The 23,756-nt window shown below is 35.7% G+C and overlaps 1 protein-coding gene across 13 annotated transcripts in view; it reads right to left on the bottom strand.

The window, feature by feature from the left end:
- The window catches only part of GABPB1 (GA binding protein transcription factor subunit beta 1), a 63,675-nt gene that overhangs the window by 22,174 nt on the left and 17,745 nt on the right, over nucleotides 1–23,756 (bottom strand). For all 13 annotated transcript variants that reach the window (XM_023636927.2, XM_023636858.2, XM_023637036.2 and 10 more), the window contains 2 exon segments: nucleotides 5,616–5,723; nucleotides 1,010–1,177 (listed from right to left, as the gene is read on the bottom strand). In XM_023636927.2, the coding sequence (XP_023492695.1) occupies nucleotides 1,010–1,177; nucleotides 5,616–5,723 (276 nt within the window).

The raw sequence follows: 23,756 nt of genomic DNA, 5'->3' as shown, positions 1-23,756 counted from the left end.
TTTTCTATCATGCTGACTTTCCTAATTGGTTTCCTTCTGATTTCTTAGGAGTGCAGTAATTATTTTTTCAGTCACCCAGCTATGAGCATGAAGGGCTAGAATGGCATATATAAGAAGTGAAGGAAAACTATAAGCATTCTTCCAAAACTCTCTTTAATTCCACGTGGGAGCTGGTCCCCTAGTTTCTTATTTACACAAAACTACCCTTTGCTTTCAAAACCAGTGTAACAGAGAATTAAAAGGGAGCTATCTAGAGGTACACTCTCCAATATGGTAGCCACTAGACACATGTGGCTATTAAGTACGTGAAATATGGCTAATCTGTATGTGTAAATACACACAGGAATTCAAAGACCTAACACCAAAAAAAGATGTAAATATCTCAATAATTTTTATACCGATTTCACATTGAAAGGATAATATTTTGTATCTTGGATTAAACAATATATAATATTAAAATTAATTTTTACTTTTTTAATGTAGCTAAAAGAAAACCTAGAATTACATGAGATTTGCATTTGTGGCTTACACTGTGTTTCTTTTGGATAGGCTGATCTAGAGGCTAGAACGAAAACAATTAAAAACATCTAAATCTATCACCCTCTATTTCAGAATTTTCTACATCCTTCTTTGACATTTAGATAAGTAAAGAAAAATCCCCGTTTGTATTATTTGCTTATTTGTTTGTTAGTCATCCAAGCCTCATGTTCTCTTCCATGAGCATTTTAACTGTGTTGAGTAAGACAAAGCTGTAGTCTCTCACCATATGGAGACCAAGGTTTAAGAAATTGTTTGGCCTAAGAACAAACCTAAAGGAAGTCTTTTTTTCTCCCCACAAAGGAAAACTTTAAGGTAATTTTCATTTAATGTGCTTAAACAGAAAAAGTGAGAAAACAAAGAGGGGGAAAAGTAGGCCTTCAGTAAAACTAGGTCCCTTCTCCCTCTTATAAAGTCAGAAAGCTTTTGGGCACGAACTTTCAAAAGCAAAGTGCAAAAGGACAACACATACCTTAAGCAAAACCTCTACTATGCTGGCATGGCCCTCAGAAGCTGCCATGTGTAATGGCGTTCGGTCCACTTTGGTTCTGGCATCCCTACTTACACCCGCTCGGAGTAGCACTTCTGTGGTGGAATAATGCCCGTACTGTGCTGCCAGATGAAGTGGAGAAGTTCCCAGCTATTTCACAAGAAAAAAAATCCACTTTTATAGTCATTTTTAATGCACTTCTATTACTATCTTCTAGTTTGTATTTTCTCTTTATATAGCAAGCATTATATTATGTTTACACAGTAACTCAAAACTCAAAAGAATTTATGCGTATCACATTCTCTACACAGAGGCCCTGCACACTTCTCAGTGAGGAAGAAAAGTCGATATTTCATTGAATTCAAACTTACTTTCTTCATTTTTTTTACCAGATAAATAGCCTAAACAAAATTAATTTCATCAGGAATTAGAGATAATTAGGGTTTGAGAAATTTTTCTGAGTACTGGAATGTTTTCCTCATACCAATCACACAAAACTTCTTTTCATCTATGAAATTCATATCAAAGAAATGTAACAGTGTACATTTTTACATTAAACTGCTTTGTAGGACTTAAAACATAAGTTATTTAAAGTATGTTGGTGATCTTCTTAAAGGAGTTTGTACAGTCATTCTTCAAGGGAAAAATCTGATCTGAGGTGCACAAGCCAAAGGTGAGGCAGGACAGAACCAAAACAGAGCCCAGTTCTCCTAAAATTGGTTGTACGTCATCTAGCCACTGTATTAGCACTATGCTCACAAAATACAGGGGAGGTACTAAAATGTGAGCAAAGAAGAGCCTTAGAGGCATAATTTTTAATAGGTGAAAGTCAGAATTAAGTTATATCACATGTATTTAGAGGCATAGAAAGTCCCTACAGCTGATTACCAAGGCCCTCACGTTCCAAAGAACCAAGATAGTTCACTAGAACATGAAATTTGCTAAGACCACTACTGTGATAACAGCAACTAAGGTTTTTGTCTAAGCACTTTCCATGGCAAACACTATTCTAAGACCTTTACAAATATTATCTCATTTAATCTCCTCATAAGTACTATTACTATCCTCATTTGGCAGGAAAAGAACCTAGGCACAATGAGGTCACTAATTTGCCTGAAGTCAAACAACAGGTAACAGTCATAATACAAAGCTAGGCATGTACTCCCAACAGACGGCAAAAACAAAAATCATTTATCCTGGGAATAATGAGTTTATTACTATTAAAAACTTTGTATTTTTAAGGGAAGGTCATTCTAGCAGATCAGTGAAGATTCTTGAGCAATCCTTTCTTTCCCCATGCTTTGGCATATTTTTCTATAACTAGCCCTTCCTATACTCTTAAAATCTAATAACTAATGAAGTATCTCAACAGCCCATTTAGCAACCAAGAGTTCTGCTCAGTGCAAGATTAGGGTTTACTTTGTATTTTTTTTCTTGAGACTTTACCTTTTTGGTTGATGATACAAAATAGTTATATACATACATATTTTCAGTATACAGAAAAAAGGCAAACATTAGCGAAACAACCATTATAGTCTAGAAATACAACATTGCCAGCAATTTAAAATCTTCCCATGTGCTACTGCCTAATCACAAACTCCTCCCTCAGCCCCAGAGGCAATTACTATTTTGAATTTTGTAATAAACATTGCTTTACTTTGTTTTGGTTTTTTTTTTTCACTTATGTATCCCTAAATAATATACTTTGGTTTTGCCTATTTTGAACTTTATTTAAATAGAATCATACTGCATGTATTTCTCTGTGACTTGCCTTTTTTTTGATTAACATTATGCTCTTGAGATTCACCCATGTTGGTGAAGGTCAAGTGTAATCCACTAATTTTTTCTGTTCCATAATATTCTACTGCATGAATAAACCACAACTAATTCAAGCAATTTCCTGATGAACATTTGGGTTGTTTCCAGTTTTGTGTTATTCTGAATAATGCTGCTGCTAAAAACAGTCTCAAGTACACAAACAAGAGTTTACCTTGGAAATATTCTTAGAAGTTCAATGGCTACATCACAGGGTATGTACACACATGTTCAAATTTACTAGGTACTGCCAAACTGTCCTCCAAAATGTTTATACCAATTCACACATCTCCTCACCAATGCTTGGTACCATTAGGCTTCTTTTTGCTAATCTGGTGGATATGCAATAGTATTTCATGATTTTACTTTGCATTTGCCCAATTATTAATGTAAATTCATTTGAACTTTGTCTTTGGTAAAGTACCATATCAAGTCATTTGCCCAGTCTTTTTTGTCTTTTTATTACTGCCATGGGAATTCCTTATGTATTATGGATACTAATCCTTCTCAAGATCCTTTTATCTTGATGTACTGCAGTATCACTATAATGTGTCTAGATATGGATTTTTTTATTGATCCTGCTGGAGTTCTGTAGGGCTACTTGAATCCGTGAGCTGCCATCTTCCATAAGTCCTGGAAAAATCTCAGCCATTATCTCAAATTATTTCATCCCTATTCTCTCCCTCCTTATGAGTTTATGATTAGATATACGTTAGACTTTCTCACACTAGCCTTCATGACTCCTGACATCTTTCATATTTTCTATTTTTCTCTGTTATATTCCAGATGATTTTTTTTTTCATATCCTTCAGTTTATTAGTTTTCTCTTCAGTTGTTCCTAATCTGCTATTAAAGTCTTATCTAAGTCTGTAGGTCTACTTCTGTTGTCAGCTGTTTCAGTGGGTTATTGTCCAAGGTGCTTTGTGTCCTTGTGTGTTTAGTTATTTTTGACTAGTCATTTTCCCTGGAATTTCCTTTGTAGCCATGAAGTCTAGAATGAAGGTAGCTTCCTCCAGAAAGGATGTTCATTTGCTTCAGCCAGGAAACTAGGTAACACTAGTCCAAAGATCATTTTAAATTCACTGTTCAGTTTACGGTTTTGCAGAATACACATGTATTTATATGAGTTCAGGCCACAAATGTGTGCAAGGGATGGCTTATGACTGTAAATTCTAATCAACAATTTTTTCCTCTCTCCATTCGGTTCCTTGGTTCAAGTCAGTTCATTTTCCTTGCAGTACCCTAGCAACATGGGCAGGAGTGGGTAGGAGGAAGGATGGGGTATTTCTTGTTTACCCTTACAATGAAGACGCCATTCTTTGGGATTCCAGAATTATGGGAAGAGGATGTCCTAGGAGACTTCTCTCTATGAGCAGTCTCAGATCTTTGTTTTCAGTAACCCATGCCAGTAAGGTAGGAAAATCAACAGGCAAACTGAGTTTAGCAAATGTTCTTAGGGTGAAATTTCTCTGGGTTCTGGCTTTCACTTAGTTTTTCAGGTTGATAATCCCTTATTTTCTTTGTAATTCATCAGTGCACTTAAGAAGATTGTTTTTAAATATTTAATCAAAAAATCTTTATCTTCTAAAGCTAGATGCTGAAATACTTATGGATGAAATAAAACGGTTCCTGGAATTCACTTTAGAATAATACAGACCAAAGAAGGTGGATGGGATTGTAAAGGAAACAAGACTCACCATGATCAGATAATTTTTGAAGTCAGGTGAAGGATATGCAAGGGTTGATATATGTTTGAAGTTTTCCATAATAAAAAAATTTGTTTTGTTTTGAATGAAAAATAAAAAAGAACACAGGCCAAGTAAGCCAAAAACAACAAAATCAAAAATCTGGGGGACCAGCCCCATGGCGGAGTGGTTAAGTTTGTGCGCTCCACTTCGGCAGCCCAGGGTTTCGCAGGTTCGGATCCTGAGCCATGAACAGACATGGCGCCGCTCACCAGGCCATGATGAAGCGGCATCCCACACAGCACAACCAGAGGGACCTACAACTAGAATATACAACTATGTACTGGGGGACTTTGGGGAGAAGAAGAAAAAAAAAAAATTTGGGAACAGACATTAGATCAGGTGCCAATCTTTAAAAAAATTTTTTAAAAAGAGGAAAAAATCTGGAATTTTAGTTGTTACCAGTGGGAAAGTTAATCCAAATTCCTAACCCTCCATACTCCCAAGATCATCCATTTTGATTTACCCCCAGAATTAAATGGAGTTATGTGTTTTGTTTTGTTTTCCTCACAATTGCCTTCTATAGTTACTAAGAACTCGTTCCCATTCCTTTCTTCCTCTTTGGTCATGTCTGCAATAGTTTTACAAGTATCAATTAAAATGCAAACATTCTTTTTCTTTTTAGAAGCTACTGTAACATTAACTCCAATCTTTATCTGTTTCTGAATTATAAATTCTACCTGTGCTATTTATAAGACCTTTAAATTAAATCTCAACCAGCTACATTTTACATTCATCCTGCATTACTGAACTCCATAGCTTAAAAGAAAAACCCTTTTACAGGCAGAATATTTGGATCAGGATGTCCGATATAAAAAAAAAAAAAAGATACAAACCATTCTCTTTAAAATATAGCTATGATTCTAAAATTGCAAACAAATTTCCAAAATAACCTTAATTTTTTACCATTTATACACACAATACTGACTAAATTTTTATCTGGAAAAATTCAAAAATAGAGGAGGAGGATGGGGAGGGGGAAGACAGGGAGGAAGAAGAAACACCATAACATTCAAATCCTTTTTTACCCAGTCTGTAGTAAAAGGAGCTCCATTTGCCATCAAAATACGAACTTCATCATCTTGACCTGCTCGTGCCGCTTCTAAAAGCTTCTTTCCCAAGTCTACCAGGGACATCTAAACAAAACATAGATGAATTTAACATCTCCATTTATATATCATGACATGATTCTTTTCCCTTCTGTCTTTATTACTAAGTCAATTCTCAATCATCCCTTCAAAAGGTTGTGATATAGTTAATATGAAACCACAGATCACACAAAAGCAATTTATATTTGGATTTTGGGAACAGACTTTTCTTTCTCATTAAGTTTTTACCCAGGATAATAAAATTAGTTTGAATTCTCCAAATACAGCTGGTAAAAGATAGAAGGGGTAAGTGGCAGAGAAAGCTTGTCTAAAATTTAAAACTGGCAACGATATGTTTTCACAGAGGAGTTGCAGCAATGAAGTCTTTCACAAAAGTAAACAGAAATAAAGCACAAGATATTGTCCTTTGTGACAGGTGCAAATTAGAATAAATCTACCATAACTTTTTTTGCAACAGTAAACGTGTTCACAATTCGAAAAGAAGTATTTTCAACCCTTGTACAGTCAATGCACATGTAAGTTCTTCCAGAAAACGGCACAATTCACATTCAGTGAAAATACTGAACGGAGAGTCTAACAATATTATCAATAGAGTATATGTCTCATTAAGAAGCTAGAAAGTGGGGCTGGCCCTGTGGCCAAGTGGTTAAGCTTGTGCGCTCCACTGCAGGCGGCCCAGTGTTCCGTTGGTTTGAATCCTGGGCATGGACATGGCACTGCTCATCAAACCATGCTGAGGCAGCGTCCCACATGCCACAACTAGAAGGACCCACAATGAAGAATATACAACTGTGTACTGGGGGGCTTTGGGGAGAAAAAGGAAAAAAATAAAATCTTAAAAAAAAAAAGAAGCTGGAAAGTAAGTCTACCTCATATCTTGAATTCAAGGTATCTGAAAAGACTAATGCCACAGCCTAAAGGAGTGTGTGGGCACGTGTGTGTGTGTGTGTGTGTGTGCATCTTCTTGAATAAAAAATAATGAAATAGGTGTTAGGAAAAGATCATGACAGGAGTACACAGGTGAAGAAAGATTTGAATGTATCAGAAACATTCAAATCAAGGGATGACAGTTTTGAGGAGTAGAAAGTTCCCAAATCCAGAAAGACTACTCAGCTGGAAGACTATTCAACGATACTATATAGTATCCTGAGGAAAGGCAAACAGTAGAATTTGAAGCCAGTGGGGAAGGGAAGATGTGAAATCTCTGAAATCACACAAGAAAAAAATGTGTCTGGGGTGTGAATATGTCTCAAAAAGTGAATACTGTTTGAGAGCTGGGTAAGTAGCCAAGGGGAAATAAGTCATAAGAGGGTAACGCCAGGTTGATTCGAGTATCCCAATCTTGTATAAAGAGGTCTTACTCGAGGAGGGCAGAGGAGCATGTGTGTGAGACGGAAGCTGACAGACAGAGCTCAGAGAGGCTATTTATGCCAGGAAGGAAAAGAATGATTACACAACCAGAAAAGATGTTAGAGAACCTAAAAGGGTTGATTAAAAGAAAAGATGTCTCTGAAAGAACACAGATTTATGCTTAAATTACTGCCTTACAACCAAACATAGAAGGAGTAACCAGGAACAGATGCTAATACTGGGAGGTTTGCACAATGACTAAGTATAATGTACGTGTCCAAACAGGCATTTGTCACCAGGCAGGAAAGAATTTCTGATAGTTGTTCCATTTGTAAGGATACAAATAATTCACAATATATCCTATGGTGAAGAATAAGGAAAACAACCATGTGCACGTGCAGGTGTTATGTGGGGTTTTTTACATGCTTTTTTGTGACACTTGCAACATCTTCACTTTTGAATTCCTGATTTCTTTTTCTTTTTCCTCTTATTTTCTCATACTTCGGGGGAGTCACTGGAACTCCTTAATCACGCTAAAGGCACTAAGATCAAAAGAGATTACTGATCTCTAATGAAGGACTTTTCCCCAGGGAATTGTACCAGCTGGATAGTAAAAATTAACACCCTATTCAACAGGGAAAGAACCTGCAATAATAACCTCCTCCTAAAGGCAGGATAAGGTGAAAAGAAACTGACCTCTATTCTGCAGAAGTACAGTAAAATCCAAACCGGCCACACTAACAAAAACAGTGTCCATACTCTGGATGACCAAAACTTAATATTAATTTAGTTTTACAATAAAATAAATCTTTCCAAGAAATATACATTTTTAAATATGTCTTACTCAGGTAATATAAAATCAGTGTGCACTCACTGAGCATAGTGCCAGCTGGTTTAGACATCCGGATTTCTTTTATGAAGTGGCAGTTTGTGGCTGTTCCTCATTTTTAGAAATTGGGTTGTCTGCCTTTTTCTTAATGATTTGTAAGTGTTCTTACATACATTCTGGACATGAGTCCTTTGTCAGATATAATATATATTAAAAATATTTCCTTTCAGAAGCCTGATTTCCTGACTTTCCATCCTGTGTTCTTTATTTGATATCACAAACCATCGTCTACAGGTAGATAACACACAAATCTCATAAAAATATGAAACTTCTATGTATTAAAAAAAATAGAAATAAAATAATCAAACTAAAATCAAAGACAAAGGAACGTCTGCCTCAAAAATGAATGTAAGAAACGTTACTATTTTAGTTCCCTAAAAGGTCTGACTCAAAATGAAAACGGAAATAAACACCAAGAACCCAAGAGATCAACAGTCAAAGGACATGACCAAACGTTTTCCAAAAGAAAAAACAGAAATAATTCACAACCGTACAAAATGTTCAGCATCACAGATAGTCAGATAAACGTAAAGTAAATAATTTTAAAGTAATTCCTGATGCAGATAAAGGTGAGGTGAAATTGATGCTTTCATATATTGACATCTTATACATGTTGATAGCAATATAAATGGATCAGCTTTATTTTTTATTATATTTAATATATATTTAAATATATTTGGCAATATTTAACAGAAGTTACAAAAATGTCCAAGCCTAATGACCCAAGAAATGATCCCACTTCTGAGGATCTATCTTAAAGAAAAAATGAAAATATACTGAAATACATCTATCAATAAAGATTATATATTATTACGTATATAATACATATATATTATATATAATCCTTTTTATAATGTGAACAATCCAAAGACAGGAAAATGGTTAAATTGTGGAATCTAACAGAATAAGATGCAGTAATTTAAAATAGCAGTTTTGAAGTTATAGCACACAAAAGTTATGCCAAGTGAAAAGATACAAAACTAACTTTTGAATGTCAAAATACACAGAGAACAAAATACAGAAAAACATTAACAATTGTTTGAGTGGTATAATTATGGGAAAGTTTACAAAATTTCTCTAATGTGTCTATATTATCTTCCTAATTTAAAAAGTGGATTTTTTAAAGCAACAAATTAAAACTGTGTGACTGTCAAGTAAGTAAATGCCGACATTAAGGAAAGTTATATACTAATGACTTACTAAACAGGAAGGGTAGGAAAAAATACAGAAAATGCAGGATACTAGGGACTTAAAATAGCAAACATTGATTTGCTTAGAAGAATTGTGACAAAACAATGATTCATTTCAACAAATCAACTTCTCTAATTCTGTAATTGTCTTAATTATTCAAAACATATTATATTTAAGGACCTACAATATTTAAGTACTGTGGTTTTAAAATTCCTTGAGCGATACAGGTGTGTAGTAGATTAATATAGCCGGATACTTTTAAACCAGTGGTTCTCAATAGTAGCAGCACTGCCCCCTAGAGGGCCCTTTGGATATATATGGAGGCATTTGGGGGCTTGACAGGAGGAGGGGTAGGATAAAGGTTTTACTACCAGCATTTAAAGAGCAAATGCCAGGGATACCAGAGGTCCAGCAATGCAGGGAACAATACGTATTGCAAAGAACTGTCACATGTCTGGATAACTTTCAAAAGTTCCATTGAATAAGGCTAGAACGTATTCCAAATGTCCTAGAATGTGACCATATTATAAATCTATTTGTTCTGTTCAGAACTTTACTAAGAGTTGCTCACCACTTTGGAAAAGCATATCACTAATGTCAATGCCACTTGGGTATCTGAATCACCAGTATAACACTGTATCAATCACCTTCCACAGCTTTCACTTTCACAGTGATTCTACGTACAGGCGCAAGTGTCTGACTACCTCTTGTGTCATCTAGTATAGTCTGCTCCAGTATTTACATATTTAAGCACACATTTTATTATAAATTTCTTTCCTTCTATTTCTCCTATATTATAATTAGGGCATTATAATGATTTTTTTAAATTATGGAGATAGGTAATAACTATGGTTTTCACTTTAAGTTAGCAGAAGGGGCTATACGAAATACTTGTTATAAAAAGGCAGCAATGGATATAATATGACTGAAAACCAGTGGAACAAACTACACATGAGATCAAGTAAGACCAAAATCAAAGGTGCTCTAATTTTCTTGTCAAGATAATTAGTAAAAGTTAGAAGACTGAAAACACCAAAACGCAGCATTCTCATTTCTGATTCTCACCTGACAGGAACCACACACATCACAGAACAATTCTGACCCTGAGATGAACTTGATTGCTTGAGGACAACACAACTGACCAAGGGGACCACAGCTCCAGGTCCAGCCCTGAAATTACTTAGCTGGTTATCTATATATTAAAGCCCCAGCGATAAAGTGTCAGATTTAAATAAAACTATTTAAAGACTCAGCAATAAATGTTGCTTTTTTAGTGAGGCAAATAACTTTTCCCCAATCGAAGGAAGGATAATTTAATTCAATAAATTTTAACAAACGTTAAATACTAGTTTAATATTCCTTTCTTCTTGAGAAGAAAATCAAAAAGCCTACTGCAATAAATTCAATTGAATTTCTTTACTAATTGTAAAAAAGCTTATCACAATCTGATACAAACCATTATTTTTTTTTAATCTCCATTTAAAATCTCTAAAGAAGGATTTTTCCTAGGGAATATGTACCAGTTGGACAGTAAAAACTAACATCCTATTCAATAGGCAAAGAATATGCAAGAATAATTTCCTATTAGACGTAGGATAAGGCAAAAAGACTTTAGTAAGATCTATAAGGGAACTTCAAAATATCTACAAACTAGCTACTTCTGCTCAAAAGTATATGCTGACAGGGCCATCTAGTGGTAACAGGAAATACTACCAACAATTATATTTTTAAAGCTTCAAGTTACTTTGTTTTGAATTTCTGTAATTCATAGCTCATGGAGCTGTTGTGAGGATTATAGCTGCTACTGGACATGAAAACTCTCTGTAAAACTGTAAAGTACTAGATCCATGTGAATTGTTACTAGCACTCAAAAAAGAGCAGGAATAGAAATGCTTAGAAAATGTAAGCCTATTACAATATACTTAATAATAAACCTTGACTGTCTCACTAAAAATTTTAGAATAAAATTTGCACTATCACTCCTATGCTCAATAAGTACAATTATAAATCCAATAAAAGTGTTCTAAAGATTTCATCAAGCAATTTAGCACTATGTATGCTTCAAAAGCCTTTAAAATGTTCATACTCTGACCTAGTAGTTCCACTCATATAAATCTACTGTGAGGAAGCTATTTGAAACATAAATATATTAACAGTGATGTTATTTAAAATATGGAGAAACTGAAATTCTCTACTACAAACAAAAATTAAATAAAGACAGATGATATGGAATGTTATAGTCTTTTATTTATTATGGAAAATATGAGCATATACAAGAATAGACAGAATAGTATAATGAACTTCTACCTAGCCAACACCTAGCTTAAATATCAATTTATGACCAGCACATTTCCCACCCACACATATTATTTGGAAGCAAATATTAGACATTATATCATTTTATCTGTAAATATTTCCGTATTTATCTCTAAAAGATAAAGATATCTTTTAAATACAATATTGTAGTCATTTAAAATTTTATTTACAAATAGTATATAACAGTATAAGAATCAAGGCTCTAAACTGAATATACACCATAATCTTAACAATGTAAAAAATGCATAGAAAAATACCTAGAAACAATAAACCATAATGAAAATTACAGATTTTTCCTTTTTCTTCTACTCTTCTCTATTTTGTAAGTTTTCTATAATGCACACGTTTTACTCATGTAATTAAAATTTTTTATTAAAAAGCTTTTCATCAAAATTAGATTACAGCTAAGCTTAGTAAGTCTATAATGTAGAAAATTAGATGCTGTGACAAAATCAAAAATAAACAAGTGGGAATGAAAGTAGACCCTTATCTTATGCCATACACAAAAATAAACCCAAAATGGATCAAAGGCTTGAAGGTAAGACCTGAAACTATAAAACTTCTACAAGAAAATACAGGCAGTATGCTCTTTGACATCAGTCTTAAAAGGATCTTTTCAAATACCATGTCTACTCGGACAAGGGAAACAAACAAAAAAAATCAACAAGTGAGACTTCATCAGACTAAAGAGCTTCTACAAGGCAAGGGGAACTAGGATCAAAATAAAAAGACAACCCACCAAATGGGAGAAAATATTTGCAAATCATATATCCAACAAGGGGTTAATCTCCATAATACATAAAGAACTCATAGAACTCAACAACAAAAAAAACAAACAACCCAATCAAAAAATAGGCAGAGGATATGAACAGACATTTCTCCAAAGAAGATATACAGATGGCCAACAGGAACATGAAAAGATGTTCAACATCATTAATCACGAGGGAAATGCAAATCAGAACTACACTTAGATATCATCTTACACCTGTTAGAACAGCTATAATAACCAAGACAAAAAATAACAAATGTTGGGCAAGTTGTGGAGAAAAGGGAACCCTCATATACTGCTGGTGAGAATGCAAACTGGTACAGCCACTATGGAAAACAGTATAGAGATTTCTCAAAAAATTAAAAATAGAAATACCATATGACCCAGCTACTCCACTACTGGGTATTTATCCAAAGAACATGAAATCAACAATTAAAGAGACTTATGGATGCCTATGTTCATTGCAGCATTATTCACAACAGCCAAGGAAGCAACCCAAGTGCCTATTGACTGATGATTGGATAAAGAAGATGTGGTGTATACATATACAATGGAATACTACTCAGCCGTAAAAAAAATAAGACACAATCATCCCATTTACAACATGGATGGACCTTGAGGGTATTATGTTAAGCGAAATAAGCCAGACAGAGAAAGACAAACACTACATGATTTCACTCATATATGGAAGATAAACAAACAGATGGACAAAGAGAACTATTTGGCAGTTACCAGGGGGAAGGGGGATGGGAGTGGGCACAAAGGGTGAAGGGGTGCACCTATATGGTGACTGACAAATAACAATGTACAACTGAAATTTCACAATGTTGTAGACTATCATAACCTCAATGAAAAAAGAAAAGAAAAAAAGAAATAAAGAAGTGGGACTATATCAAACTAAAAATCTTCTGCACAGCAAAAGAGACCATCATCAATAAAGCAAAAAGACACCCTATGGAATGGGAAAATATATTTACAAACCATATATCCGATAAGGGGCTAATATCCAAAATATATAAAGAATTCATACAACTCAATAGCAAAAAAACCCCAAATAATCCAATTAAAAAATGGGCAAAGGACTTGAATAGACATTTTTCCAAAGATATATGAATCCCCAAAAGGTACATGAAAAGATGCTCAACATCACTAGTCATTAGGGAAATGCAAATTAAAATCACAAAGAGATATCACCTCATGCCTGTTAAAATAGCCATCATCAAAAACACCAGAGAACAAATGCTGGTATGGATGTGGAAAAAAGGAAATTCTTGTCCACTGTTGGTGGGATTGTAAATTGCTACAGCCACTATGGGAAGCAGTACAAAGTTTCCTCAAAATTTTAAAAATAGAACTACCACACGGGGCTGGCCCCGTGGCCGAGTGGTTAAGTTCGCACGCTCCGCTGCAGGCAGCCCAGTGTTTCGTTGGTTCGAATCCTGGGCGCGGACATGGCACTGCTCATCAGACCACGCTGAGGCAGCGTCCCACATGCCACAACTAGAAGGACCCACAACGAAGAATACACAACTATGTACCGGGGGGCGTTGGGGAGAAAAAGGAAAAAAATAAAAATAGAACTACCATATGATCCAGCAATTCCATTTCTGGGAATATATCCAAAGGAAACTGAAAACACTAACTCGAAAATATATCTGTACCTCCATGTTCATGGCAGCATTATTTACAATAACCAAGGCATGGAAACAACCTATGTGTCCATCAATGGATAAAGAAGTTGTGCTATATATATATACAATGGAATATTATTCAGCCATAAAAAGAGAAAATCCTACCATTTCTGACAACATGGAAGGATCTTGAAGACATTATGCTAAGTGAAACAAATCAGAGAAAGACAAATAGTCAAACACTGTATGATCTCACTTATATATGGAATCTAAGGGGGAAAAACCCCCACCAAACTCACAGAAAAGACATCAGATTTGTGGTTACCAGAGGCAAACGGTGGGGGAAGGGGGGAATTGGAGGAAGGTGATCAAAAGGTACAAACTTTCTGTTAAAAGATAAATAAGATAAATGTAATGTACAGCATGATGACTACAGCTAACACTGCTGTATGATATATAGGAAAGTTGTTAAGAAAGTAGATCCCAAGAGTTCTTACCACAAGGAGAAATTTTTCTTTTTTTATGTATCTATATGAGATGATGGATGTTAACTATTGATGGATGTTAACTAAACATATACTCACAATACATGTAAATCAAACCATCATGTTGCACACCTTAAATTTATACAGCAATATATGCCAACTATTTCTCAATAAAACTGGGGGGAAAAAGTAAAAAAAAAAAAGAAAATTAGATAAGGAACGAGCATTTTTTTTAATAGCAAAAGAATGTAAAATGTGACCCCAAGTAAAATTAAGGATATTATTAACTGTGTATGTATGAAAATATTCTTGGGCATCAGATTTTAGTTGTCTATGTTCTCATAAGAAAAGAACTTCAATAATAACAAAACAGTGCCCGACATCTTGCTAATTAAGTCTTTATCTACACTGTCTCATTTAATCTGAACAATCTTACCAAGACAGTTATTGTCTCCATTTTGCAAAGGAGGCAAGCAAAAATTAAAACACTTACCAAAGAGCACTACTTTTGGTCTAAAGATAAGACCCATATTCTTAATTCTTTTTCTTGTGTTCTAAACTAGACAACACTGGAAACTTGCTGGGATATAAAAGAGACGTCTTCCAAGGGTTTACGCTTAGTCTCTCCCTGTGTAATTCCTTTGAGGGGTAAAATCAAATGAACTCTGGTATATTTCAATTTTTCTCATTCCATTTTATCCAGTGGGGTTTTTTTCCCTTTTTTGTAACTTAAAAATAAAACGACATTTTCAAATATAAAATATCATTTTAAAAAATTGCCTCCCATATACTCTTTTCTTCAGAAAACGACTAGAAGATGTGCTCTACCAAAACTAGCAGTAAACCAGCAAGAAGAATCAAGCGCTTCAAGAAATAGGGATCTCACACACATAGAGTGGAAGAGGGTTCCCCAGAATGATGGTAAAGGAAGACCCCAAGATAACAGCTGTGGCGCAGACCTGGAAAACTAATCTAGATTGGAGTTAGAGTGAAGAGGTTCCAGGAAGGCGGTCCCTAAAGTAAGACAGGCTGGTTGGTAAATCTCCTAAGAGAAGAGCGAAACTTCCAGTGGAGAGTGTGAGATGGGTTAACAATGGATACAAGAAAACTAAGCAAAAGAAAAAACTAGACAACTTCTTTTGCGGGGTGGGGGGGGAACCACACAAGAAAGGAAATGTAATCCCAATATATATATAACATGGTTTAGCAAAGAATAATAGTTCCAGGGTCATAATAACCAGTGAATACTAATCCAAGGAAAACTTTCACTGTAATTCTATTGAAATGACGAAAGGGGAGGAAAAACATGCATAGGGGTGGTTTGATTTAAGAGAACTAGAGCTTAATCTTCCTAAGTAGGAAATCAAAGATACCTGAAATAGAAAAATCAAGAAAAGCATAAACTTGTTATTTAGAAACATGGAGGGAAGTACTAGGAAAAAACTTATAGAGACTTATAAAGGAGACTTATAAAATGGAGACCTCTGGGAAACAGAGTTCTGGAGTGGGAAGGGATGGCACAAAGGGACTGTGGGTTTTTGTTTTTTTTACCATAAACCTTGTATTTTTTACTTTTTCAACTATGTACATGTGCACTTTCATAAAAATAAAATTAGAATAAATACACATTCACTGTAATATAATATGTACATAATTCAAAGTCATCCCCACACTTCACTGTAGTCTTACTCCCCAGAAGGAATCATTATTTAAATGTTTCCTATACCCTTCCAGGTCCTTTCTACGCATGTAGAAACACACATACGCACAATGTTTATTTCTTTTTAAACACAAAAAGGATCATAGTATATTGTTTTGCAATTTCCTTTTTTTCACTTAAGAGTGATCCCCTTGTTTTATCAGCGACATCTTTCTACGTCAGTACACACAGATCTAAACATTCTTTTTACTGGCTGCATGGTATCACAGAGTATGGTAGGCTGAATAATGGTCCCCCAAAGGTGTCTAGATCTTAATTCCCATAATGTGAATCTGTTAGCTTCTGTAGCAAAAGGGAGTCTGCAGATGTGATTAAGTCAAGCATTTTGAGAGAGGAAGATTATCCTGGATTATCCAGGCAGGCCTAATGGAATCACAAGGGTCTTTATAAAAGGAAGGTAGAAGGTCAGAGTCAGAAAGAAGAAAGCAGAGATCAGAGAGAGAAAAAGATTTGAAGATGCTACCCCTGCTAGCCTCGAAGATGGAGGGAGTGGTCACCAGCCAAGAAATGCGGGCAGTCTTTAAAAACTAGAAAAGGAAAGAAAACAGATTCTCCCCTAGGGTCTCCAGAAGGAACACAGTCCTGTCGAAACCTTAACTTTAGGTCTGTCTTACCTCCAGAACTATAAAATAATAAATTTATCTTGTTTTAAGGCACTAAGTTTAAGGTAATTTGTTACAGCTAATAGGAAACTCTTACACTATAGATATAGGAAACAAACACACTGAGTATATTAATTACTCAATCCCCTGTTGTGGTTTTTCATTTTTACAAATAGTGCTACATCACACACATACTTGGGTTAGCACTTTTATGGAAATTATTCTGAGAAGTATATATGCTAGATTTTTTTGAATCACATTTTATTTGTGATAGACACTGTCAATTTATCTACAGAAAGATTATACCAATTGACACTCCCACTATCATTGTGCAAGAACGACTGCTTCTCCTCAAGGTCCCCACTCCTCTAAGAACCTTGATCCCAGATGTAGATCTTCCTAAAGTCAAAGCCAAGGAGTCAGTGCAATCATCCTCACAAAGGTGATGAAAAACTTCCTTCTGGAATAACTATCTTTCAGGAATCATGACCTGAGGAAATACCACTACCACACCAGGAGAGCAAGACTTAAGAAGTACAAGACACAACTCTTTACCATCTTTAAAGCCTCTATTAAAAGGGAATCTTTGCCCCTAGCTGGGAATCAGGGCGGAATCACCCTTCTTGGATTCTCTCAAGTCGTTTTTCACCCACTTTACCAGAGAAAGCCTGCTCACAACCATGTGTGTTCACATTAAGTTCCATAGAGGGAACATTCCTTCTCAGGAAACCTTTTCCTTCACTAGTACCTTCCTATTCTGTCCAAAACATGAGTGCTTATTTAACTCACCAACTCACCAATTATTAAAAGATGATAACTCCTAACATTCATATAACACTACATATACACACACATAGTGGGCACAGCATAGTAGGGTATAGCACAGCATACAGAGAGAAGGAGAGAGAGACTGCCAGACACAGTCTAATGTTACACATATTAACTCACTCAATCTCACAATACTATAAAGCAGAAATTACTATTTTCATCATTTTATAGATGAGAAACTGAGGCACAGAAAATCACACTGCCCAAGGTCATATGGCTAGTGGGGATCTGAATGTATGCACTACCAATGCTACTCCCTGGCCTAAACACTAACCACTATCTCTACCCCCCTAACTTCATTCCACATAAAACACAAAGATGGTCCAACAGGACTTGCCACCAAAATATACTCTGATTTGCATTGGTCACCAAATGGTTCATGTTTATATGTCTTATCTAAATTATAAAAATCTTGGAGGCAAGGATGGAGCTTATGTGTCCTTCAACCGGATTCCTTTTCTTCTCCCCTTAAATATTGGCAGTTCCTCAGTGTTTCATTTTTCAGCCCTCTTTTTCTCCACATTCTCTCCTCTCGCAGATTTTATCTTTCTTAGCCATGACTGCCTGATGACTTCCAAAGCTATCTTCAGTCCAAGCCTCTCTCCAGAGTACTGGACCCAAATATTCAATTGCAGACACTTTCACCTGTAGATACCATTGCACTTCAAAATTCACTGTCCAAGTACTGGCTTGTTCCCTAGATAAGAAATCTTGGAGTCGTCCTTGACTCCTCCTTCGTTTCCCTCACTCCCTTCAATTCCAATCAATCATCAAGACCTGTCACTTTGACCTCCTAAACATCTCTCAAATCTACCTCTTTCCACTGATACAGAGTAGGCCTTCAACAAATATTTGTTGACCGGCCTTTTCTTCTCAGCCACAATCTTCGGTCAAGCCTCCATCCTGTCTCTCTTAGAGCATATCTAAACTAGTGTCTGTGCCTCACTCTTGCTTCCTCTAATTTATTCTCCACTCTGTTACCAAACTCTTAATCATTCTTAAATAGAAATCATGTCCCTCCTCAATTAACTCAGATAAAATCAAACTCTCTTCCTGGGATAAATACATGTGATTTAAAGAGACTAGTAGTTGAGTGGGGTAAAGGGACAGTGAGTTGCAAAGATGAGGAGAATTTAGTAGAATCTTAGGGTGCCTTCATCCCCAAATGAGTTTGTGAAGTCTTGTAAGGACAAAAGCCATTTCCTCCTGTAGTTTCTAGAGGGAGAGTCCATCCGTGTCGTAGCAGGGATAATTCATAGGATGTAGTTTTTCTAAAAGAATGCCCTATATCTTATTTTAAAATGTTGCCAACTTTTTGCAAATTCTAAAGTTGGCGCCTTCAAGAAAGTTTTAACTAACGATTCTAGAACAGCTCTATCCAATAGAAATATAATGTGAGCCACATATTTAATTTAAAGTTTCTACTAGCCACATGAAAAAGAAAAAACAAACAGATGACCTAACTCTATATGATGTTTAAGATATGAGACTGAGGGTTGAAAAGAGTACAAGCAGAGGATGAAGATAAGGCTAGAACTCTACTGGAACTAGGCCAGGAGATGGTTTTTATTAATCAGGGAAGCATAACTTACCTGCCTACTGAAAAGTGAAGCCAACACACTGCTGGATGTTATAAGTCACAACAGTGAACCATCGACACCCTGCCCAACAATAAAATGCGTACACTTTGATATTTTCTGAGATTTCTCATATTCATCCCTTCCTTTCCACTACTCTAGTTTCTCCATCCTCCAGCCAGGCAATCTCCCTAAATGGTCCAAGGATTCCACTGCTGGGAAGCTACCCTATCTCTTCGTGTACTCTAAAACACGTACGCAAGGAGAAGAAACATGTGTGAGAATGTTTATAGAAAACATCATTTGCAATAGAGAAAAAGAAATTACAAACAACCTAAGCATCCATCAACAGAAAAATATTTTTAGGTTTCTATTATAAAATTTTTCAAATATAAAAAGGTGTATGCATATGCATTTATATGTATACGTGTGTGTGTACACAAACACACAAACCCATATGCCCATCACCCATATTCTAAATTAAAAGTCAGCCATCTTGCTTCATCTTACTCCTTTCTAAAAAAATGTACTTTACCACTGACACACTGCATTTGGTGGTAGTATCTCTCAATCAATTTTATTCTAGGACAATTTTCCTTTCCCCCATCTACTCCACCCCTGTTTTTCTCTCCCATGACACTGAATGGCCAGTTCATCTGTATCTCATATTCTGGGTTTTTCTGATTGCTTCCTCAACGTAGTACTTAATTCTTTCATCTCCCATATTTCTTATAAACTGAAAGTTAGTCTTAAAAGTTTGGCTAAATTCAGATTTTAAATTTTGGACAAAAATATTTCATAGTTGATGCTGTATACTTGATATTGAATCACATCAGGAAGGACATATTTTCTGGCCCATTTTTAGTATACTAAGATTAATAACTAGGTTGGTGACAGCCTGATCTTTCCAACATAAAGTTACGTTGTTTTACTTTGAGACCAAGGACTACTCTGTGGAGTTACTTTGGCACCATGTGAATATCCAATTCCCAATGAACTGTTTGCCTGGCAGGTTTAGCAGCCACTAATGATCCTGGCCTAAGTCAATTATTTCATAACAGGTTGTAACAAACTATGACTTTCTAATTCTATAATTCCTTCTATATTTATGATCTGGTATTCCTCATTAACTGTAACAGTTTCTACTAAAAAAGTTCAAATGTTTAATTACCAATTTTCAGAGTAAAGAATGGGTATAATAGCCACCTTCATTTATTATTTATTACATTGTTTCAATAAATTATTCTCATTATTTTTCTGTTCAAACCATGCCAGTTTTCGCCAAGAAGGGCCTCTTCAGGTCAGCATTTGTGTTTTTGAAAGCTTTCTTGCTTTTGGCACAAGATGTTCCAGGTTCACTATGTATGTTCCCTGCCCCATTCCTGGAATCAGTTATTTCTTAAAGGAGCCCTGGATTCTAAGTATTTATTTTTTTAAAGATTGGCCCTGAGCTCACATCTACTGCCAATCTTCTTTCTTTTTTTTCTTTTTCTTCTTCTCCCCAAAGCCCCCTAGTACATAGTTGTATATTCTAGTTGTAGGTCTTTCAAGTTCTGCTATGTGGGATGCTGCCTCAGCTTTGCTTGATGAGCGGTGCTAGGTCCCCGTCCAGGATCCAAACCGGTGAAACCCTGGGCCACCAAAGCAGAGCACACGAACCTAACCATTCAGACACGGGGCTGGCCCCTAAGTAGAAGTATTTAAAGACCAAAACTGGGGTTACAGAAGTACTCATATCTACCAAAATGACATACTGTTTGTAGGTCCTCTCAGTGGATAGAGCTAAGAAAGAAATATATATTTGTATACAAATTCTATATTTCTAACAAATTGTATAGAATTAAGAAATATATTCTTTAAATCATGAATTCATATTGACATTTATAATTTAAGTTCAACATTATCAGGTTGTTTGCTCAGCTTCTTTGATTTTATCCTTGTATATCTATTGGCTCCTAATATACAAGCAGAAAAACCTCTTGCCTTTATCCTATAATATACATCAAATGGTGTCAAAATAAGAAATATCAATATTACAACTAGCAATAAAACAAATGAATGAAGTTTAAGATTTTTTGCAGTTGATTTTGTCCTTAGCATATATGCCATTTAGTGTTTAGTTCAAAAGTCACTTGAGATAGTGTTTTTCTCCACGTATTTAAACTATTTTGGTATATACATAGGTTCATTTGTCCAAGTTTGTTCTCAATTTTAGGGATTTTTATTGTAATTTTTGAATATATAAAATATTTACATAATTCAAAAGTTAAAACTAAATAAAAAGGTAAACTCAGACATCTTACTTCCATCCCTGTCTCCTTCATGCCATTCTTCCTATGCCCCTACCATAGGGTAACAATTTAATTAGTTTCTGATTTGTCTTTTCAGTTTTTCTTTTTGCAATATAAACAAATTAGTACTGCAAAAATATATACTCTTATTTCCTCACACACACACTTCTTATACCAAAGAGCATACTACATACACTGTTCTGCACTTTGCTCTTTTTCCACTTTAAATATATCCTGGAAAATTCTCCATAGAGATTTACCTCATTCTGTTTTACACCTGCATAGTACTCAGCTATGTGGAAATACCATAGTTTATTTTTAATTCAAAAAAAAAACAACAACAACTAATTATTTCTTACTTTCTGGTAGTCAAGTCAAAAGACTTCACCTTATAATTCAAGGCCCACTATCAACTGCTCACAGATTCACCTCATCCATTTTTCTCAATTCCCACTTCACAAAGGGCCCTGAAGGCCATCAGATTCTAAACAATTCTTCCCCATCCCACACGATCATCTTGTTCCAGACCCAGTGCCTCCCTTCCTGCTCTTTTCTGAGTTTAAAATGGTACATCCATACTCTCCCAATCTTTGCTTCAATCAAAGTCCATTTCAAAAACTCCTCTTCTCCGATAAGCCTTCCTTAAATGAAGTAATTCCTCATTAATCCTTCCCTTTAAATGTTCTCAGCAATTTATACCACAATCTACATGTTTCCCCTTCATTCATTAAACAAACATTTACTGAGCATATGTTACCTGCCAAGAGAAAGGTAAACAAAGACAGACAGTCCCCACCCTCGTGCAGCTTGTATTCTGGGAGGAGAGCCTGCAATCAATCAATCAATGATAGTAGTGGTGGTAGTAATAAGTGCCACAAAGAAAATGTAAGGCAGGGTAATAAAATAGAGAGTAAAGGATCAGAGATAGGGAATTGCCATTTTAGACAAAGTCTAAGGAAAGGCCTCCTTGAGGAGGTGACATTTGAGTAGAAACAGGAATGAAGGGAGGAAGCAAAGGAAGGAAGAATTCTAGGGAAAAGCATCACGATAGACATGTCACTCTTTTTGGCTGCTCAGTGTCAAAACACCTTCACACATCTAGGGAATTCTCCTCAGATGAGTCCTGAAAGAAGGCAGAACCCTCTGCCTACCACTGAAGCTGAGTATTTGCTTCCCCAGCTTCCCATGCAGCTAGGGTACAGTCATATATCCTCCACTCCAACAGAGACGCATCTATGCTGGACTTTAACTTAGAAGACAGTGCATAAAAAAGCAGTAAGTACACAGAATCCAGAATGGCAAGTGTGGCAGCAGATTCCCCTGACAGTAGTGGTAGCAGTTTCTTCCTGAGATAAATTCCTTTTCTGTTAAATTAACCAGAGGTGGTTTCTGGTGCTCAGAACAAGAATTCCGACTATTTCTAGTGATCCAGGGAGATGGAACAGCAAGCATAAGGGCCCTGTTGTAGAGTGAAGGAGGACAGCAGGATTTGCAATCCTAGAGATATGAACGGGCCACATCACGTAGGGCCTTACAGGCACTAGTAAGGAGTTATTTTACTAAGCTTACTAGGAAGCTGTCGGAATGTTTTAAACAGGAGAGTGTTGTCATGCGACTTATATTTTTAAAAAGCTACTCTGGTTATTATACGGGCAACACACAGAGGGAGGCAAGGATTGAGGCAGGAATACTAGTTAGGAAATTATTCCAGGCAAGAGCTGATAGTGCCTCAGGCTAGGATGATATCTGTTTGATCATTTAGACTTTTAACCTTTAATTACTGTCTATCTAGGTTTAAATCTTCTTTTGTGCTCTCCATTTTTTCCCTGTCCAATTGTTTTTCTTTCTTGCCTTCTTTTGGGTTGATTCTTTTTCTAACATTCTATTTCTTCTACTTATTTGGAAGTTTTATCCTCTGTTTCTGTCCTTTTAGTGGTGTGCTAGAAATCACACCATGTAGTAAAGTCTAAAGTTAATCAAAATCTTTACTCCTCATTCCCTAAAGAACGTATAGATTTTAAAAGATCTAAGTAACACGTCAACCAAATGCAATGTGTGAACTCTGTTCAGATTCCAATTTGAAGAAGTAAAATGTAAATTTCTTTAAATCATTTTTTTAGGGCAATGAAAATACTCTGAATGATACCATAATGATGGGTACTTGTCATCACACATTTGTCCAAACCCACAGAATGTACAATACCAAGAATGAATCATAATGGAAAATATGGACTTTGGGTGACTGTGATGTGTCAATGTAAGTTCACCAGTTGTAACAAAGGTACCACTCTGGTGGGAAACAGTGACATGGGAGAGGTTAGGTATATACGGAGGCAGATGGTATACGGGAAATCTCTATACTTTCCCCTCAATTTTGCTGTGAACTTAAAACTGCCCTAAAAAAATTAAGT

The sequence above is a fragment of the Equus caballus genome, chromosome 1, assembly GCF_041296265.1.
Source record: "Equus caballus isolate H_3958 breed thoroughbred chromosome 1, TB-T2T, whole genome shotgun sequence".
Classification (NCBI taxonomy): Eukaryota; Metazoa; Chordata; class Mammalia; order Perissodactyla; family Equidae; genus Equus; species Equus caballus.
The sequence above is the reverse complement of the archived record's forward strand: the minus strand, read 5'-3'. Positions and strand labels throughout refer to the sequence as shown.